Source organism: Tachysurus fulvidraco, chromosome 13 (assembly GCF_022655615.1).
Source record: "Tachysurus fulvidraco isolate hzauxx_2018 chromosome 13, HZAU_PFXX_2.0, whole genome shotgun sequence".
NCBI lineage: Eukaryota > Metazoa > Chordata > Actinopteri > Siluriformes > Bagridae > Tachysurus > Tachysurus fulvidraco.
The window spans coordinates 18,356,185-18,378,376 of record NC_062530.1 but is presented as its reverse complement, the minus strand read 5'-3'; the positions used below and the strand labels follow the sequence as shown (position 1 = coordinate 18,378,376).

The 22,192-nt window shown below is 39.5% G+C and overlaps 2 protein-coding genes across 2 annotated transcripts; one reads left to right on the top strand and one right to left on the bottom strand.

Annotated features, from left to right (window-relative positions):
- The first annotated feature begins 766 nt into the window (after positions 1–766).
- On the top strand, positions 767–9,649 carry tat (tyrosine aminotransferase). Its single transcript, XM_027161878.2, has 12 exons — positions 767–2,261; positions 2,843–3,136; positions 3,758–3,862; positions 4,181–4,248; positions 4,415–4,573; positions 5,073–5,211; positions 5,358–5,410; positions 7,296–7,448; positions 7,544–7,672; positions 7,837–7,920; positions 8,035–8,133; positions 8,294–9,649. Exons 2-12 carry the CDS (start codon positions 2,848–2,850, stop codon positions 8,432–8,434), a joined length of 1,419 nt encoding a protein of 472 aa, XP_027017679.2. The 5' UTR covers positions 767–2,261; positions 2,843–2,847; the 3' UTR covers positions 8,435–9,649.
- Positions 9,650–11,708: 2,059 nt separating this feature from the next.
- On the bottom strand, positions 11,709–21,669 carry endouc (endonuclease, polyU-specific C). Its single transcript, XM_027161443.2, is given in 5 exon segments — positions 11,709–12,320; positions 13,586–13,736; positions 13,925–14,037; positions 21,540–21,591; positions 21,593–21,669. Coding segments are annotated over 5 exon segments (645 nt in total). The 5' UTR covers positions 21,655–21,669; the 3' UTR covers positions 11,709–12,053.
- Between the last annotated feature and the right edge of the window lie 523 nt (positions 21,670–22,192).

Here is a 22,192-nt window from a genome sequence, read left to right as displayed (position 1 = left end):
TAGACCCTCAACTAATACTCCTAGATTAGTATGCAAGCAGTCATTTTAAATAGTTGCAGGATGACCTGGAAGTAGAAGAAACAACAACTAAGCTTCCATCACCTCCATTTAATCTCCTATATCCTACAAACCTTCTCTGACCTAACAGCAGGTAGTTAAATAACAACTATGAAATATGTTCTGGTCAGATGAAATAAAAATAGAACTCTTTAGAAATAATTCAGCTTGTCATTTTCCCAAGAACACCATATCGAGAGTGATGAATAATAATAGGAGCATCACACTAGACTGTTCAAAGGAGACATGACTGAAGCAAACCAGACTATATTAGAAAAGGATTTAATCTTGTTGACCAAGTTGGGTAATGATTCATTCCCCAGTACCTACAAGCTACAACTGTTCTGCCCTTAACCCTCTCTTCTCCAGGGGTTCTCATATAATAGCTGCGCCTGCATTCTGACCCCAACTTCTAGCTGGGAAATGCAAAGAAAAGAATTCCACTGTGCTGTAGTCTATGTGTGACAAGAATATAGGTGTCACCTTCCGAGATGCTAAATCTGGGGAAAATACGGACATTTCATCAAAGCAATAAGATAAGATATTCCTTTATTCGTCTCACAATGGGGAAATTTCTCTGTTACAGCAGCAAAAATATATAAAGAATAAAGACATAATATAATATACAGTATATACAAAAACAAAAATGTATAAAGAGTAGTGGTTACACTGAAGACATATTGCACATAGGTAATATTGCACATTTTTCAAAATTTCTGTTATTGCACATGTTTAAAATGCTTTGTTATTGTTTATTATTACAGTGAAACAGTAATGACAGTGTGTATTATGGTGACTGGTACACTGGGAGCATCTTTGATTGTACAGTCTAATAGCAGCAGGGAGAAAAGAGCATCTGTATCGCTCCTTCAGACACTTGGGATAGTGATTATATAGTGATACAGTGATACTGATAACTGTCACAGAAGGAGCTGCTCAAAGCGCAATGCTCAATGCTCAATGACCCCAAATCTATTGGCAAATTTGCAGAATGCTTTGCATGGTCTTGCCAATCTTCAGGTTTTGAGTCCAAAAGTGGGACCCTCAAAATTTTGATGAATGGAAGACAATTTGTCAAGAAGTCAAATCTTTCAAGTATTTTTTTCCTAACAAATTGTTTAAACATACATTTGTGATTGTTTAGATATATTTTTTGTACAAATTTATGAAAACAAAATAAGAACAAAAGTTGAAATATATTATGTGTTTAAATTTGAATTAGATTCAAATGTATGTGCTGTAAGTATATTAAATAACTAAAGATGAAGTGGGTGCGATTGAGCAGGGGCAGCTCTTCACTCATTAACAATATGCTTCAGTTATTTTGTCCAGCTGCTGTACGTCATTATCAACTGATGGGCATGCTCAAAACATCAAGTATGTTGGACCATAAAAAAAGATTATTACATTTCCTCAAAGCACTGTCTATCTGTTTGCATAGGTTATGCAACTTTCTACCTCTGTGTATTTGCCAAACACTGGTTGACGTAACTGTATCATGTGCAGGACAGATGTTTTGCATTTTGCCCAGATAGATTCCATAGTGTATTGCTACTTAATAGCGATGAGGAACTAAAATTAGGCTGAAATAGGTATCAAGTGAATATTATAGCCTTTGCTAAATCCTCCACAAAGTGGCAAGACTACATGGTTCCCATTTCAATCCTGTGTGATTAAACTCTGGGTTGAGATGACCATGATCTCCTGTGTCTGAGATAGGCCCTGACCAGAATTAAATTGTTACTGCCGACATACAGAATAATCACTGATCTTTCTCGGTTTTTGTTCACTTCATCAAACAGCATAAGATTTGCTAAGACTAGAAGAATCCTTGAGTTTTTACCATTTAAACATTCAGCTCCCAAAGTGCACAAAATCTGCTCAATCTACAAACATATAAGAGGCATATAAATATTGGGAATGAATCAGCATCTGGTTTAGACCAAGTGTCAAATTCCAGTTCCTGGAAAAAAACCAAGCTTACCTGTGAATGTTAGGGTCCTGTTACATCATTGACAATGTAAGTGGGGTGTGTGGGACAGCCCTCAGTTTCTACCAATGAAAAAATGGGTGGTATCATCCAGCACTTATTTCTGCAACAGCTGTCTATAAAAGCGACCACAGAACTAAACTCACAACTCATTTCATTGCATAATTTAAACGTATTCCTGTAGAGACAAAGTCTTTTGAGGCACTTCTTAAAGGTATTTTTTCATTATTATTAATTTACAATTTACAAGCATGTTTCATACACGTCTACTAAACATATCATTGAAACAGAATTCAGTCATTGTCTAGAATAAAGATGCACAATATTTGGCATGTTTGGTAATGCAGGAGGTTTGCGGGTTCAGTTAGACACTTCTGGTTTCTGCAGTTATAGAAACTTGTGACAGAATTTGTTTTGATTTAATAGTTTTAAAATTCTTGTGTTGCATAAATGGCATCAATTGATTTTTAATTCATCACATTTGTTGATACAACAAATAGAAGCCTAATGTATTTATTTTAGAGCATATTTCTGAATGATGGTAGTATTGTTTTTGGCTGTCTCCTTTTGGAAATAATCAGTCCAACGCTGCTGATGTTTACTTTACTAAGTTAGTGGCATTAAAATACGCAACAAAACACAAACTTAATATTTCCAAACATTGAAAAAAACTGGAAACCAATTATTGTTAGTTAGGTTTGTAGGCTACACACGTGCACGTATTATTATTATTATTATTATTATTATTATTATTATTATTATTATTATTATTATTATTGTTGTTGTTTTTTATAGAGAAAATGTCACGTGTCGGGAAAATGAATGGAGTCTCAATGAACGGTTTTCACGGAGATGAAAAGTTTAAAGGCCACGGACTAAATGGCGACAGCGTCAATGGAATGAACGGAAACGGTGTTACTGTTCTGAACGGGAGCTCGCGCAGCCCAGTTAAACCGAGAGCGCGCGGGCAGCGGTGGAAGGTGCGAGCGTCGGAAATGGCGAAGAGCACCCTCAACCCTATCCGTGCTATAGTGGACGGAATGAAGCTCACCCCGAACCCTGACAAACCCATGATCGCCCTGTCCATCGGTAAAATATCAGAGCTCAACAAAACCTTTAGATGATTTCTAACAGGTCATTAATATAGAAGTTACTTGTGTTTTATTGTCAATTCCAAATTATTGACCGTGGTGAGAGAAAACATACAGTATATATAATTTTAGAATATTATATTATAATAATATTATTTAATATATAAATATATAATATATAATTATATAATATTTAATAATAGTATAACAATAATTTTACAATATTATATTATAATAATATTATATAATTATATAATTATATAATATTTAATAATATAAAAATAATTTTACAATATTATATCTACAGTAATTAGATACAATACATACTATAAATTATTAACTACATTAGAAAAAAACATAGTACATTGTCACATGATTGGAGCTACAGTCATTCGCTACCCAGCCATTTTTCACTATGTAAGACAAAAAGCAAACAAAAATGTTATTTGAAAAAAATATAAAAAATGACTGATTTAAGCACTGACACTGGAGACTCCTTCCATTAATATTAAATGAGGTTCATCATTATCTTTTTTCATAATCTTTATCATCATCATGAGTATCATCATAATCATTTTCCCTCCATCATCTTCCTTCTAACTCTCTCTGTTTACTTCAGGTGACCCTACAGTATTCGGAAACTTGCCTACAGATGAAAGTGTGCTACAGGCTGTGAGGGAAGCTGTAGATTCACACAAATACAACGGCTATGCCCCCTCAGTAGGTGAGACATCATACATCCCAGCCTACTTAGGAAATTAAGGAAAATGAATGGCAGAATCCCAGAATGTACTTCACACAAACTTTAAACTTTTCCATGAATTGTTTTAGTTATCAATTTTACTAGCACTTAAATAATCTTTAAAGATTTCAAATTGAGTATTTAATGTAGCTTTGCCTTATTTACACAAGAACAAACACAAATTTAATTTTTTTCCGTTTCCTGTTTTTATTTGTTTAGGGTTTTATTTTCAAATCTTGTCTCATATATGAGAAAAATGTGTATTAATTTCTTAATATTATCCTAATATTATTGTTATAGGTTACCATAGGAGCCGAGAGGCTGTGGCAAACTTCTACAGCCAAGCAAGTGCTCCACTGGAAGCTAATGTAAGTGCACAAATTTGTATGTATATACTGTGTATTGCTTTTATATATATATATATATATATATATATATATATATATATATATATATATATATATATATATATATATATGAGAACACAGATTCAAAACATTGTGAACATTTTCCCTAAATCTGTTTGCTCCTTAGGATGTGATCCTGACTAGTGGGTGTAGCCAGGCTATTGAGTTGGCCATCAGTGTGCTTTGTAATCCAGGAGACAACATCCTGGTTCCTTGCCCTGGTTTTTCTCTCTACAAAACTCTGGCAGTGTCAATGGGCATCCAGGTCAAACTGTACAACCTACTGGTATGTAATTGTAGTGACAATACTTCATAAAAGAATATATAAAAAATTAATAGAGTTTAACAAAAATGAAGGAAGTCAGTTTTTTTTAAAGCATCAGGAAAGTGGGTGATATCTATGCTTTTTATACAGCGGTTATATATGGTCCCATTATACAACATGAGGAATGATTTCTGATTTAATTGAATGTAATGATACTTAAGGCACATAAATTAAAACTATTTGATAATAATAAAGTATAAGATTATAAGACTATAAACAACATAACTTGCTAGGAACAATGTAAACCAAGTGTGAATTAATTGCTAGTACTTCAAATGTGACACATTTCCAAATATCTCTCTCGCAATACAATCTGATCAGAGTATGTAAATATTACTGCCTTTAAGAGAAAATCAGCTCAGCTCAAATAAAAAAGATTTCTGGCAGCTATTCACTACGACTTTAAATATCACTGATGAATTTTACACAGATAACATTAATATAGTATTTTTGTCTTTAGCCGGAGAAATCCTGGGAGATTGATCTCCAACACTTGGAAAGTCTGATTGATGAGAAGACAACCTGTCTGATCGTCAACAACCCATCCAACCCCTGTGGCTCTGTATTTAACAAAGAGCACCTGCAGAACATCCTCTCAGGTGTGTATAACATGATTGAGTTCTGTACAATGTGAGAATTTAGTCTATTTGATATTGCAGTGTTGCAGGTTTTTTTTATTTTTTTTATTTTAGATGGATATGTTTAACCTTGAATATTAACCTATTCACTGTTTGCTCTGTTGTAGTTGCCTCAAGACACTATGTGCCTATCCTAGCAGATGAGATCTATGGAGACATGGTGAGTGAGCAGCAGAGAAACTACACTATGTACTCTTTACTTTCACCATAATGGGGAAATTATGGTGGTGGTGGGGTTATATGTTAGCAACCCAAAGATTATTATTTTTGGAACAATACAGCTCATGCTAATACCACAACAATGTGGCAATGATTAGGCCATGTTTTATTTATACATTAACACCACGTCATACTTTTTTATCTTGTTAAAATTACTTTGAAATGCTTTAGAATTTCCTCAAATCCTGCCGTCTCCCATTGGCAAATTTTTATTTATGTTACAAACCATCGACACTGAATTATATGACTTATAAAGAATTATTTTATAATGAATTACAGCCAGCACTATTGTTAGAACTGCTGTAATAGAAAATGAATCAACGTCATCTGACCAATCAGATTCAAGAACTTAATTCGAACAGTGAAGCCTAAGATTCCTCCATTTGATGGAGACACAGGAGATCCAAGTTACAGTTACTGTGGCTGGATATTTTACATTTTTATTTTGGAAGTGGTTTCTGGCATTACACGCTTTGTAACAAAGAGATTGAGAGAGAATACAGGCAACTGCTTTTCCCTGGCTCAGTTCGGCAAAGGAAAACACATCAGCACAAAAGAGATTACAGACACATGTGCATGAAATGAAGGTTGGCACAATATCAGGCTGCAGCAAGCCACAGGTCATCAAGGGCAAGTTAAAAACGAGTGCAATGAGTACAAATCAATATATGCTATATGTAATTGCACTTCTTAAAAAGTAAAGAACAATGTCATGATAGGGACATGTCCTTTCACCTTCATGGTCCTGTTTCAGACAAGAAAAAAAAGAGATGTAAATAATCACATATGTGTGTAAAGTGGTAAGGAAATTAGTCTTAAATCAAATTTGTATGAATCATATGAGAGCATATTATGTGCCCTAAAGGTCTATAAAAAATATTACAAATTATTATAATGGAGATCATATTATTTTTCTTTGATGTATACAGCAGGAAGCCACATGTGTAAATCCTGCAGTTTCCACCCACAATGACTGTGCACTATTCACATGTGTTTGTCATAAATAAATGCAAAAGGACTGAGGTCAAAGTCGGAGAGAGAGAGAGAGAGAGAGAGAGAGAGAGAGAGAGAGAGAGAGAGAGAGAGAGAGAGAGAGAGAGAGAGAGAGAATGAGAGAGAATGTGATCTGTTTGGACCAGTGTTGTGCTTCTGGTATCCCTGGCTTTAGTCCAAAAAGCAGAAATTGGAGGAAGGAATACTAGTTCGGACCTTGGATAAAATCACATTTGTTCTGCTTGTATGTGTAAATGAGCCAGTGAAACAGATTTTTCCCAAAAATTTTAGGTTTACAGTCTCAGCCAACAGCCAATGGGAAGTGGGGTGGATTCATCCGCCCACCATTAAGGCTCCAGTCTAATGAGAGCCAGACGGCCTTACATATTATATGATTGGATCCTCTCTCTCCCTCCTTTCCTTTTCCTTTTTGTTTTTTTCCACCTTCATTTTCTAACAGCATAAAGATTTAAGAATACAGCACACCAGAGCAAGAAAAATTCAACACAAGATACTATTCACTATCATTTTATTTTTAAGTGGATTGTTTATACAAAAAAGCCATTTTAGAGATTTATACAAAAAAGCCATTTTATTAGATTTCTTATAAAATTCTTAGTTATTTGTTTATTTATTAGCATTATTTTAAAGAATGCAATTTTAGCTAAATCTTTACACACATTTAAAAAACAACAATGATAATAACAATGAAAGAATAAACATAACAATTTTTATTTTTTTTAATTGTTTTTAGATTTTCTACCTTACAACTTAACTTTACCCATACGATGCATTGCATCACACATCATTGATGTAGTTCTAAACTTTCTCAGGTCTTTCCCAACTGTAAGTTTCATTCCCTGGCTCCTCTCAGCAGTGATGTACCAATTCTGTCCTGTGGTGGTCTGGCTAAACGCTGGCTTGTTCCTGGATGGAGAATGGGCTGGATTCTTATCCATGACCGCAATAACATCTTTGGCCCAGAGGTGTGCTCAGTTGTAACAATTAGGATGTTGTAATAAGTATATAAACATAATTTTATATATTCACTTTACATATTTCTCCATGATTATGTTCTAAGATTCGGGAAGGTCTTGTGAAGCTCAGTCAACGCATTTTGGGAGCCTGTACAGTTGTCCAGGGGGCGCTAGAAAGCATTTTTAAAAATACCCCCTCTGAGTTCTACCAAAGTACAATTAACTTCATAAAGGTAAGAAAAGCAGTGTGACTTGAAAATGTGTTGATTTGCGAACATAACTTGCGAACATGACTAAAAGTCATTCTCTAACATGTATTTAATTTCTATCGAGTCAAAATCTTTAAAATGCTTTGACCTCCTTTATATTTTATTGTACATTTCATCATCTCCTACAGTCAAATGCAGATATATGCTTCTCAGAGCTGTCCACTGTTCCTGGGCTCAAACCAGTAATGCCATCTGGAGCCATGTACCTTATGGTAATATTTGAATGAAGACCCTAACCAATAATTGTAGTTACTCTGGTGTCAGTTTTAGAGTGGCTTGTATCATCAACTTATAGGAAGATAATATGCATCTGTTTTCATCTTTAGGTTGGTGTTGAAATGGAGCACTTTCCAGAGTTCCACGACGATGTGGAGTTTACTGAGCGGCTAGTTACAGAACAGTCTGTGTTCTGCTTACCTGCCGCGGTACATCACTCAGCTCTCCTCAATATATTATCTGTTTTACATCTGTAAAGCTGTTGTCCTATTTTATTTAAATAAGGAGTAGATCATCAAGTTGTAAAATGTCGTTTTTCATCTATGATACTATAAGCACACTATACAACAATCATACTTTCATCTTCAGGCATTTGAATACCCAAACTTTTTCCGGATTGTGGTGACAGTTCCTGAGGAAATGATGGTGGAAGCATGTGAAAGGATCAGGGAATTCTGTGCACGCCACTATAGACCTCGCAGCCAAGACAGCAATGACCTGGACAAATGAACCTGGACCATGCTCGATGAAGAAGTTACAAAAGGGAACATGTAGTAGTCAGTGAAATCCACTTCAGTTGGTTTGAATGTGGACTAAGGAAACTGAAAATACTCCATGTACTAGTGATGACTGGTCATGATTTATGATATGGGTGTGATAAGGCTGAAATCTTATATTTATCCAAAGCTCAACAATGAACAATTATTGCTGAGAAATGGCATTATAACATAAAAGTATATTCGGAGTTCTCTTTTTTTACTGCCATTATGCCTTGAAAACCAAATATAATAGTAAACTTTATGATTTTGTCATTTTACCTTTAGTGGAATTTGTATTCTATTTTGGAGAGCATTAGTCTAGCTTAGTCTAGTTTCTGAAGTAAATGGCATATCATTGGTCCAATGATAGACCAAATAATCCACTGCATTCTCATTCATTATAGCTTATTAGGGTGTATTTCTCACTCACTGATGATGATGTGTCACCTATAAGTCAGGCTTGAAAATATTACCCCAAATTCACAAAAATAGACACTAGACAGCACTTCAGTTTGAGTAATCATGTCATCATTGATTTTTCAAGCTATTCTGTATTAACTGATGGTATTGTTGAGCTTGTTTGCACAAATGTCCAAAATTGTCCACCTTAACCATTTGTTAAAAGAAATCTGATGTGGATGCAACAATTTTATTAATGTCTTTTTATTACTGCAAGACGGAGAAGAGCTTAGGCCATGCGACCCCATTACTATTATATATATACTATGCATCTATTTTGTGCGATTTTATATGAACAAGCAAAAGTTCTTATTTAAATCTTGTACTTATCACTTGAAGACTGTAGTAATTTCTTTTGTGTATGTATATGATCCTGGTTTGTTTGAGAGGCTAAAGAGAAGCCCATTTCTCACCACTGCATTACAAACTGACTGGAAGCTATGAGTGCTGCTGTGGGATCTTAACTTTCATACAACATGCTCTTTATCCTGCATACCATGAAATTCTCTGAACAGATTGATGAGAGCAAACGCTTGTTTGCTCAAACCCTCAATGACGTCAGAGATTCTGAGGTATCTTTGAGATCTCTGTATAACATATCTGTAACCCCACCATTGTATAAACATGGTTTTATAGAGTTAAACATTTTTTTAACTTCTTGTATATCCTTTATATTATTTTTCAGTACTAAATAGTAACAGTTATTTAAATAAAAACTTAACATAAATGTTGGAGCATTGTGATCTAAATGAAGTCTAAATACCTATGGACACAAAATGTATAAATCGTTACTGAACTATTTATGATCAATTATTACATTTTTGTTATTTAACTCCAAATAAATATAATAAAGAAGAAAACTGATAATAAGTGATGTTTTAACCATAACTTTTATTTTTTCCCCTCAAAAACCTTTCTAAATGTTCAGTACCCCCCAATGTTAAAACATATATATAGTTTCAAATATTTAGATAAATATACAGAGATAAATATTTATTAACTACAATAACTTTTGCTCACACTGTGCAGCACAGCGAATCATCATGCACAATAGTGTCAGCATCTTACTGCCCCAGTCTTTCTGTCCGGAGCTGTGGTTAGTGTCTATGTGGGGTTTTAGATGTTCCTCCAGTTGCTTCTGCTATTCTATTTATACTCTCATGTCTTAGGATAAATATTACTTAGCAGTACTGTATTTCTTTTTGCCACTAGTTAATAACGTAGGATTTGACTGAAGTGGGTTAGTAAGTCCTTAGGGCTTTGGAATTATGGAACCTTTATAACATTATAGAACTCTGCTACTCTCTGCTGTCTGATCTAAGAACTACACGAAGAAACTGTGCACTTTAAAGAAAAAAAAAAGAAAACGCTTTTAGATACTTAGCGGTAATAGTGTGTGTGTGTGTGTGTGTGTGTGTGTGTGTGTGTGTGTGTGTGTGTGTGTGTGTGTGTGTGTGTGTGTGTGTGTGTGTGTGTGTGTGTGTGTGTGTGTGTGTGTGTAACTGATGCTTAGGTTATCAGTATACTCTTACTCAACAGAAATCTCTGTACGAGTTAAATTAGGAAGATTCTTTACAACAGCTCTTAGTAACGTGTAGTGATTATTTTCACAGGTATGACAAAGAGGCAGGTATCAGACTTAAAAGAGGCTTCTTCATTTTTCTTCTGTTTTCTTCTTTTAAAAGAAATATAAAATAACCACACACAAACCTGGATACAAACCTGGACACTGGGGGAACATTCTGGCAGTTTTCACCACAAAATATATGCTACTATCTGTATTGCAATAAATAATACTACCATTTATTACAATAAAGATCTAGCAACCAAAGCTGGCAATTTTTTTTTCTTCACAAGAAATGGAGCTGACTTTTTTTTTAAATAATGCATAATATAAAAAGTTCATTCAGAAAATATCAAAATACACAAAGTGCTGTAGACAGGAAATCTAAACCCTTCTGTCTATCTTAATAGTGTTTCCTCCAATTCAGAATAAATAGTAATAAAATCGTAAAATTTCTTCCTCATGGTGCTTTAGCTCCAAGGTCCCATCTGTAAACTAATCAATTGATCACCATGCTGCAATCACTTGTGAGAATGAAATTGAACATATGAGTGAGAGAGAGAGAGAGAGAGAGAGAGAGAGAGAGAGAGAGAGAGAGAGAGGATAAACCCAGAGGAGAGAATTAGTTCACACTGTTCCAGAGGAAATGGGAGTGTCACATAGGTGTAATAGGCTGCACAATAGTGGTAATGTGGTGAAAGTGGTACACACACACACACACACACACACACACACACACACACACACACACACACACACACACACACACACACACACACACACCAAACGCACACACACCAAACGCACTTTCAACACTGGGAAATTAACTCCAGATCTTTTATCTCCATAATTTTTCATTAAATAAAGAGGAAACAGGCCATGAAACTGCTTATCAGTCAATCGGCCAATTGAAAACGGTTGGACTGTGAAAAAAAATAGCTTTCATTCCTAAACTTTTAATGATTATTAAACCTGTTGACTTAAAACTGAAAGTCTACACTTCACTGCACATTTATTGCTTCATTTCAAAAAAAGTTACTGTATTCCATGTGATGATATATATCTGCTCAGTGGTGCTCAATTTTCACTAATGAATGCCACATGAGGACTGACAAATTGTACATTAGAACAGCAGCTTTGTTTCTGTAACATGAACAATATTCTGGGTTATATGGTAGATGGTAGATCATTAATTAATAAAAAAAAACATTTTTGCACAACATTTTACTTTGCTATAGATTTATTAACAATGGTCAAATTCCATTATGCAAAACACACAATTTATGTATTATCTTTCAAATGGCATTCTCTTCAATTAAGAGTTGTTTTGTTTGTTCTAAATGCAAGGACAAATTTTTTATCAGTTACTTTTGTCAAATAAAAATGTCTTTAATGCTCAGACACATGCTACATGTACTGGTTTTTAAAAGATGCTAGCTTATTCTAAGAAACAATGTAAAAATACTGTCTATTTTTTTTTTATTAACTATCAAGATGAATCTACAAGCAGAGTCTCTAGAATGCTACAAGCAGAAAAATCATCTGTTTAAAAGCAAAGCTCAGTTGCTCAGTACAGTATGTGTCTGTTGTTGCTGCTCAGTAGCTTGGGGTAGGAAGTGCCGATGGAGCGTCCACGTCGGTTGACAACAAGCTCCAGTTGGTATTGGTCCATATTCACCACCGCAGTGCTGGTTTTCTCGGTGGATGTCAGGAAGAAGATGGTAAACACTGCCATCTCAAACTCAGGACTGACACCAATGAAAGTACTGCCCACTGTCTTCAGCAGGCCATGCCAGCTGAACTGCACATTCAAGACTTGATCATCTGCATCCGGCTAACAGGAAGAGAAGAGTATAAATTCAAAGTCAAATTCCAAAACAATAAAAAAAGATTGGTTTTTTTTTTGTTTTTTGTTTTTTACAAAAATGAACTTTCAGTGACCATGATGCAGAATTTTTAAAACTCCTTGGTCAGAAGATGTTGCTTACTTTTCTATGACAACAGCTGTGGCAGTATTATAATTATGGCTGTAATTCAAATCTCGGGTTTATATTATTAATATAGAGCTTTTCTCTGTAAAATAACATTTGTGTCTAATTAACTTTGAGAGAGAGAATAAAAGATTACGAGAGAATATCAGTTTATGGGTTCCATAGCATAAAATACCACAATGGTCCCTATGTTGCCTTTATTGGAAGTTACTTCATATTTTTTGAAGCCTCTCAGCTTAAAAAAAACTGGTGGACAATTCAATTCAATTTATTTGTATAGCGTTTTAACAATTTCCCATTGTCTCAAAGCAGCTTTACAGAAGTATGAAAACAGAAGAGAGAAAAGGAAATACATATATAATAATAATGAGAAGAAGAAAACAAGAATAAAAATAAATAAGTGAATATATACAATTTAAGTTTTAAAATTAATTTTAAAAAGTTTAACTTAAAATTTAAGATACTAATATATATTAGTAAATGCTGTACCAAATGCTGTAAATGCTGTAAATGTAAATATATATCCCTATCCCTCATGAGCAAGCCGGAGGCGACGGCAGCAAGGAAAATCTCCCTATGATGATATGAGGAAGAACCCTTGATTGGAACAAGGCTCAGAAGGGAACCCATCCTCATTTGGGTGACACTCTACAGTAGATGGTGTAAATGTAAAAATAACGTCCTTCCTACAACAATTTACAATAGTGCAACCGAGAGCTCCTGAGGAACTAATGGGTCATTGCAAACTCCGAGCTCAGCACAGACCTGATTGCTGATAAAGACCAGACCATACAGCTGCCTGACATAACAATGGTTCAAAAGAAGGCACAGTCTCCAGCAGCTTCGTCCACAACAATCCAATGACACACTGGCTTACCATGCAGATCAAATATCAGGACAAACTCTCAGCCAATTTTGTCTACAAATGAAAGCAAAGGTTTTTGTAGCTCTTAAATGATTATTGACAATTCGATATATGGTTTGTTTGACTCTAACCACTTATAAGTGTTGCAGTAACAACTACAATCCTGTTTTCGGTACTATGACAAAGGCATTTGTGGTTAACATTTTTCAGTTTGCAGTTTTCAGTAGAGGTATTTTACATTACCATATCATTTCTTGTTGCTTTGTAACCCTTATAATCAAGGAGATTTTGCTTTTCTTGGAGGTAAAGCTGGACCCAGTTGTGGAGACCCATAATATCACTGCCGGATTTTGTCTCGCCAACAAACACATGTTCAAAGCCACTGGAGTCTGCCCTGGTAAAGAAGGTATAGAAGAAGGAAAAAAAAGAAACAGTTTCACATTACTAACATTAAATTCATTGTAGACCTCTTACACAAATGCGCACGCACACACACACACACACACACACAGATATATATATATATATATATATATATATATAGAGAGAGAGAGAGAGAGAGAGAGAGAGAGAGAGACTAACCCTCCAGTCCGATCTCTGTGGTGAAGTCGGAACCACATGTAGTACAGCTGACTCTTGAACTGCCTTAGGTCTGAGTTTGATTTTCCCTTTTGAACTAAATACTGGTGAGCCCTCTGTAAAACACAAAACCCCAGAATATCTATCATTAAACAAATTAGGCAATTCCTTAGGCACTTCACACAAAACCAGAAGTTTTATTGCACACTGTTACATTCTGGGTTTAATTTTCCAGGAGCTGCACCTAAAAACACAATGTGACAGGAGAAGAAGAAGCAGTGAATTTATAATAATTTAATACATACATTTATGAGCCATTTTACAATATAATGTGTACTGTTAAGAGTATTTTTTATGTTTTTCACAAGTTAAACAGTGAGTGGATTTGATATTAAAACTGAAACGTGAACACGAAATTGACTAATGTGTGACACACTGACAGGAAGGAAGAGGAAATGAAAGGAGTTTGATCAGCCTCGATTTTAGATCATACAGGCATACATGTTAGGACATCCCCTTTCATTTCATTTATTTACAGTACAGGACTTGAAAAGGGATGGAGGCAGTTGTAATTATGGCCAAAATATTACACTATATGTTGTTTTAAATGTATCATTATTGATTTTGGGAGGTGGGCAAAAGCTGAAGAACCCAGATGAAATACATATTCTATACCTTATTTCCTCATTATCATATTAATAAACACTTCTACCAATGACCATCATTGATACTTTATAACAGAGGTGGGAGTAAGTCACACATGTGCAAGTCATAAGTAAGTCTCAAGTCTTAACCTTCAAGTCTCAAGCAAGTCCAAGTCAATTTTTGTGAGAGTCAAGTCAAGTCAAGTCACTGCTTTATGTCAAGCAATTCAAGTCAAGTCGTACTGTAGCTTGAGTCAAGCAAGTCACTGGCAAGTCATACAGATGTTTGATGATTTAACTAAATGTATATATTAAACAAAGTTATATCTACAGTATTTTTAGACTATGAGTGTTTTATTTGCAACAAAAAATGATTATATGCATTTATTTTTATAATGTGTCCACATACAGGTGAGTTGTAAATACAATAAAAATCTATATAAGAAATAAGGCCAACATAAGAGCATGAAAAGTTTCAATATGCCTCAAACATGGCAGAAGACCATGGAAAAGTATATATATAAAAAAAGTACAATGGTTTCTATGCAACCAAATGGCATTTTTTGAACAGGCATTCCCTTTTAATGGGACATGAAAACATCCTTAAATTAGATCCTTCCTTTTTAACAACAGAATAACAACAACAATCAATCACGTTAATCAAAAAAACGTTGGGTTACTTAACGTAATCCCCGGTTCTTTGATAACAGAGTGAGGTGTTTCACTATGGGAATCGCTTTGGGCGTGACCAACTACGGAAGCTCTTATGACACCACGCCTGTCTTTGACGACAGGTCGACCTGCGACCAGACTCCGCCTTGCCTATATCAGCCAGGTCGACCCCTGTCTACGTCATTAACGAGATTTCTTCCCGTCCAAGTGCAAGGAGGGAAGTGCTGGTGAAACACCTCACTCTGTTATCAAAGAACCGGGGATTACTTTAAGTATGTTCTTTTTCTAACTTTGCTCGGTGTTTCACTATGGGAGATATAGACAGCTCCCGGATTGCACCCATATTACTGTTTCCAAATGGGTACAGTAGCACCGGCCCCCAGCACTGCATGTGCTAAGGACGGTTCTGAAACGTCTAGCCTATAGAATCACACAAACGTATGCCGCGTTGCCCAACTCGCCGCCGAACAAATGTCCAGGACGGAAACTCCTCTGAGTAAAGCCCACGATGTGGCCATAACCCTAATGGAGTGGGCTCTCAACCCTGTAGGGGGCTGAAGACCCCTGCAACCATAAGCCACAGATATCGCCTCCACAATACAGTGGGATAGCCGCTGTCGAGATAACGGCTTCCCTGTGTGAGGAGTAGCCCAAGACACAAACAGCTGGTCACAAGTTCTGAAACCAGCTGTCCTGTCCACATACGCCTGAAGAGCCCGCACCGGGCATAATGCATGAAGTTTCTGCTCCTCCGGAGATGAAAACGGTGGAGGATGAAAAGCCGCCAGTTCAGTAGACGGACACCCATATGCCGACTCCAAAACCTTGGGCACAAAAGCAGGGTTAGGGCGAAAAGAAACTTTAGTGAGCCCTGGAGCGAATTGTAAGCAAGACGGGCTAACCGACAAAACATGTAAATCACTCACACGCTTGGCTGTCACCAAAGCCAGGAGCAGTGCCGTCTTAAGAGAGAGATACTTAAGACTCACCGCCTCTATCGGCTCAAAAGGATGTTGAGACAAGGCTTCTAAGACGATGGGCAGATCCCATAAAGGAACCATCCGCCTACACACCGGCCGTATGCGGCGCGTCCCCTTCATAAAACGACTTATTAAAGGGTGCTGGCCTGCCGACTTGTCACCAAAACCTACATGGCAGGCTGAAATAGCTGCCAGGTACACCTTAATGGTGGAGAAAGCCTTCCTTTTATCAAGCAGATCCTGGAGGAAACATAATATATCCCTAACAGAGCACTGAAAAGGGATAATCACTCTCCGCCCACACCATTCTTCAAAAACACGCCATTTATTGCTATAAAGAGCGCGGGTAGAGGAGGCTCTCGCACTCTGTATAGTATGTATAAATGACGAGGGCAAGCCAGCCGCATTCAGATTCCACCTCTCACGGGCCAGGGCCAGGCCCAGAGGGCTAACATGTCCGGATGAGGTTGTAAAATCCCCCCCCCCGAGACAGGAGGTCCCTCCGTGGGGGGGAGGGGCCACGGCTGCCCCTATAATAGTTGGACTATTAATGACAGACACTGCTCCCTCACTCTGGCTAAAGTGGGGGAGATTAAGCTCAGAGGGGGAAATGCATACAGAAGCACGTCCGTCCATCGATGGGCCAAAGCATCCACACTCAACGGTGCATCTGCGTCCGCCAGAGAGAAATACAGAGGGCAATGAGCGTTTTCTTGCGAGGCGAAGAGATCGACGGCAGCCTGACCATACCTCTGCCATACCTGGCTCACCACCTGAGGATGGAGTTTCCACTCCCCATAAAGGGTAGTCCCCCTGGACAGTAAATCTGCCCCTCTGTTCAAGATCCCCGGAACGTGAGTCACCCGGAGAGACAGAAGCCGTGTGTCGCTCCACACGATCAGCTTCGTCGCCAACCGATGCAGCTGGAGGGAGCGTGTGCCTCCCTGACGGTTGATGTAAGCAACCACTGTGGTGTTGTCCATTTTCACTAAAACATGCCGACCTCTGAGGAAACTCAGAAAATGTTTCAGTGCCAGCCACACCGCCAATAGCTCCAACTAGTTTATATGTTCGTGCATCAGCTGTGGTGGCCACGTGCCGTTCACAGTTCTGCCCATAAGGGTTGCTCCCCAACCCTTTAAGGACGCGTCCGTTGTCATAGTCACTCTCGATGACACCGCCTCTAAGGGAATCCCCGATCTGAGCATCACAGGGCCCTTCCAGTGTCTGAGTGCTTCGACAAACACAAGATTGACTCTCACCGGTCGGCTGAGATGCCGGCGAGAGCACAGATGCAAGCGTGCGATCCAGCGCTGAAAATCCCTCATTTTGAGTAGCCCCAAATGCACTACCATGATCACCGAAGCCATAAGCCCGGCATTCGTAAGCACAGCCTGTACAGGACCACTCGTCCCCTCTGAAAACGAGCGAGACATTGTGTGAAAGACGTTATTCTCTCTTCCGTCAATGCGACTTGATACGAAAGGGAGTCCAAGTTGAGCCCTAAATACTCCGTATGTTGAGAGGGCACCAGCCGGCTCTTTATCATGTTTATCCTGAAACCCAGGTCTCTGAGGTGATTCAGGACAATTTCTGCATCTTTTACGCCTTGCTCCCTTGACGACGAGCATATCAGATAATCGTCTAAGTATGCTGTGCCCCGGTATGCAAACCTGAGGAATTTCCTGTGAGAGGGATAAATATCTATGTGGAACTACGCGTCCGCCAGATCTATAGTCACAAACCAATCGCTTGGACGAATCGATCGACACAGCACCTTTTGTGTCAGCATTTTGAATGAATACTTTCTGAGGTGCTGTTTAATACACGCAGATCCAAAATGGGATGGAGGGCTGCACCGCCTTTCTTTGGCACCACAAAATAACGGGAATAGCCTGATGGCTTTCCTCACCGTGTACCACTCTGAGGAGGGTTTCGATTTCGGCCGTCAACACACGAGCCGATTCTCCCTCGGCCACCGACTTGATCAGCCCGTTGAAACGAGGCGGTTTCATGGCAAATTGGAGTCTGTATCCCCGTGAAACTGTTGCTAAAACCCACGGATGCACTACGCATGCACGCCAGCTGGCTATGCGGGTCGAGAGAAGGCCCCCGTACACTTCCGCCCCGCCATCGTTGCGCAGTGATGACATCATCACATGCGCCGTGCAGTCTCCCGCTGACAGGGAAGCAAGCACTGCCCCGAGCGGTGGGACTGGGGGAGCGCATTTCATGTCTTTGAACTCCCGCCTTCTTCTCTTCGCCGGTGGAGAGAGAAAAAGCCGAGGACCGAGGAAAACCTGTCCGTCAGGTCGCACACTTTTTCTTCCTTTCCTCGGGGTAGGGCGGACGGTTCCTAGCCGTGCGGCCGCAAAAGAATGCTTTCCCCAAGGTCCGGAGCCATCCGGACGTGGTCGCTGACCGACCTGTCCGCTGTGAGCAGGTCTCACAGCTCTCGCGGTCATCGGCCTCCCTCTTGATGCTGCGGCTGCTGCGAAGCCCTGCCACATCAGCTGAGAGGGTGGTCGCGCCCCTGCTTGCGTGGCAAACAGAGGTTAAAAGCCTCATTCTCCTGTTTTCTGAGGGTGCTGGTTTCTCTCATTTTCTCGAGAGCGGGCCCGAATAAGCCCTTAGTCGGGTCGTAAGGGGCATCCATCACCTCCGCTTTCTGAGCGTCGCCCAGGCCTTACAGGTTTAACCACAGCGCTCTCTCACCTGACATGGCCAGGCCCATTATGTGGCCACAGCCCTGAACCGCACCGCGAGGAGCTCAAAATCTGGTCGTTCACAACACAGATTTCGTCCCAGAGTGCCGGGTTCGGTACACCTGAGTCCAACTGCCGCCCCATCTCCTCCAAAATCTCTGCTTGATACGCTGACAGTAAAGTCACAGCATTCAGCGAACATACGGACTGCCCGGCGTATTTGTACATCCTCTGAAAGGTTGCGGCGGTCAAACGGTCTGTCTTACTCGGCAGTGAAAACTGCGATGAGGAGGAAACAGATTGTCGATTCGGATGGAGGTGATACGCCACCGAAGGCTCCACTGCTGGGGGTCCGGCCAACCCCAGCTCCTCCATCCCCTGAATCTCCAACATCGAGTGTCCCTTGTTGGGGAGCTTACTCTTAAAGGGGCAAGACCAATATCGAGACATCTCCTTCATGCACGCAGGCACGGCAGGCAAGAGCTGTCTTGTTGCCGAGTGGGTCAGCGGCAGCCTTTTCCCATTGTAAAGGTCTCTCACGGCACCTTCGGCACCTTTGGCGGCTGGCCAGGCTAGGCCCAGCTTCGCCGTGGCTTGTTTGCACACTTCGTGCAGGCTGCTGTCAGCAGAGGGGCCAAGTCGGTCGTGCTAGGTGGTCTAGACTGTTGGACTGGGAAGGGGGAATTGTCTTCCTCCTCTTTGTCATCCATGCCCAGATCGAGGAGGTCAGAGTTAGCATCGCCATCTGCGTCCTCGTCCACCAGTTCATCATCCACCTGCATGAGCAGGCCATCGAACCGCGGAGGCATGTCCGGGGACTCGGCTTCCATCATGTCCGCCCAGCTCTTGCTAGCTCGCGGCAGATGGGCCATATCTGTCGAGGCAGCTTCAGACAGGCAAGGGTTCTGCTGGTTAGCCACCGACACTTTCAGCCTCCTTTCCAAGATTTTCACCGGCAATGACGCACAGTGAGCGCATGTCTTCAGGTCCGCTAGCAACGTCTGAGCGTGCTTCGGGCCCATACACACTATGCATATAGGATGAGGGTCCCTACCCGAGATGGTAGCTCCACATGATGATGGACATGGTCACTCATGCCCTTTGGCGGGAGTAATTGCCGTCGACATAGCGCAGTCTAAAGACTCGTCACAACACGTTAGCCTGTTAGACTTTGGATTAAACCTCCAGTAGGTCCGCCTTGACGCATAGACCGAAGCAAATTAGATGCTTCCTACCGCTGTAACTAAGCAGGAGGTAAGAATAGCTTGCCACGACGCGGACGCTATTCCAAATGTAGGGTTGTCACTCACCACAATCCCTCTATTGATGTTGCGTTCGGCGACGGAGTCCAATAACGGTCCGTCTATTGAACAGTTAAGCGAGGTCAGCAAGTCGGGACATGCTGAGATAGCTTGCTGCAGTCTCCCACGGGAAGAAAGCGCGAATGACATAGACAGGGGTGGACCTGGCTAATATATGGCAAGGCGGAGTCTGGTCGCAGGTTGACTTGTCTGTCAAAGACAGACGTGGTGTCATAAGAGCTTCTGTCACACCCAAAGCGAGTCCCATAGTGAAACACAGAGTGAAGTTAGAAAAAGAACGTAAATTATTGAATCACACAAACCTTGAAGTGAATTAACTATTGGAGAGAGAGAGAGAGAGAGAGAGAGAGAGAGAGAGAGAGAGAGAGAGAGAGAGAGAGAGAGAGAGAGAGATGATTGGAGTGAGTGTAATTTATTAATATAAATTAAAAACAAACCATTCATGAGCCCCATTCACTTCCATAGTGGGAAATATAGTGCTAACATAGTGTGTGTGTGTGTGTGTGTGTGTGTGTGTGTGTGTGTGTGTGTGTGTGTGTGTGTGTGTGTGTGTGTGTGTGTGTGTGCATCCCCATAAACGATCCCGCTTTTCACTCAAAGCCTAACACTGAAGACCAATTATAAGTGCTGTTGCAAAATAGCTGACATTTCCACATAAACAGTGTCGCATTATCACCCCACCATGGCTGAATACACGTTGAACAGGTGCACTTGATGCAGGGAAGGCCATAACTCTTACCGCTACCTTGAACAAAGAGGGGAGGGTGTGCCTGTTCACAGCCCAAAACTGCAGGGAGTCCTGTCCACCACAAAATCCCGGTACCCGAACTTAATTATTTTTGGTATAGCGCCTTCCATGTTTCGTCACGACTGTTAAGGTTTATTAGTTAGTGCGCGCTCTCCCTCTGCTTGCCTGCTGCGTCATATGGTTAGATTACGCTCTTGCGTGCGTTCAAAAACAGAAAAAAACCCAAGTTATTTCGAGTAATTTTAACTCAATCACAAGTAAGTCTCAAGTCATGAATGTCAAGTCAAGTCGAGTCTTTTTTAATATTTGTCAAGCAAGTCTCAAATTTGCAACTTAAGTCTGACTCGAATCAAGTCATATGACTCGAGTCCCCGTCTCTGCTTTATAATAAAGGAAATCTGTCGAAACTAACACATTAATTACATGTATAGGGTTTGTTAAGTGCTATTGTTAGGGCATTCTACATTTTTGTACTCAACTAATGGATTTCCAAGAAACAATGTCTTGGTTTTACACTTTTATACAAAATTTACAGTAGTGTTTTTACCTTCATAACCGCTGTGTCTAAGATGGCATCCAGGAAAGCGTTATTCTCAGCTCTCTTCACTAGTCACCTTCTCGGCTACACCAGCGGACCTTTCATAGTTATCCAGCAGCTTCATGAACTCTAGAAGGGAGTGAGAGATCTTGAAGCTTTTAAACAAATGATTTGTATAAATCACAAGCTGTTTTTGTCTGATTATGTCTGAATAATTAAAACATGCATGATTGACAGGTAGAATATCAACTTGATCAGAAAACAGACTTAAAGTTATCACAATGATCATGAAATTGATTTTTAATAGACAGAATCTTACATTTCATATCACTATAAAGATAGACATGCTTTGTTTTAAATAAATGATGAGAGCTTATTTTACACGAGCAACTCCATTAATAGGGTTCCCTTTTCCCCTGTTTTTTTTCCACCATCAAACAAAAATCCGAAAATATTCTCCTTGCATTTTATCTTCTTATCATGCTAGAGTTGCTGCATTAAATAAATGCTTCACAGTTCATTAATGGTCCTTTGTAACAGTTAGAGAAAGAATCCTAGCACGCCTGTGAGAAAGGCATGTCCAGAGCTGCTCCTGGGAAAAATGAAAGCTTATATGCAAACCAAGCAGATTTTTAATTGTCAAGGTTTGTATATTGAACTCA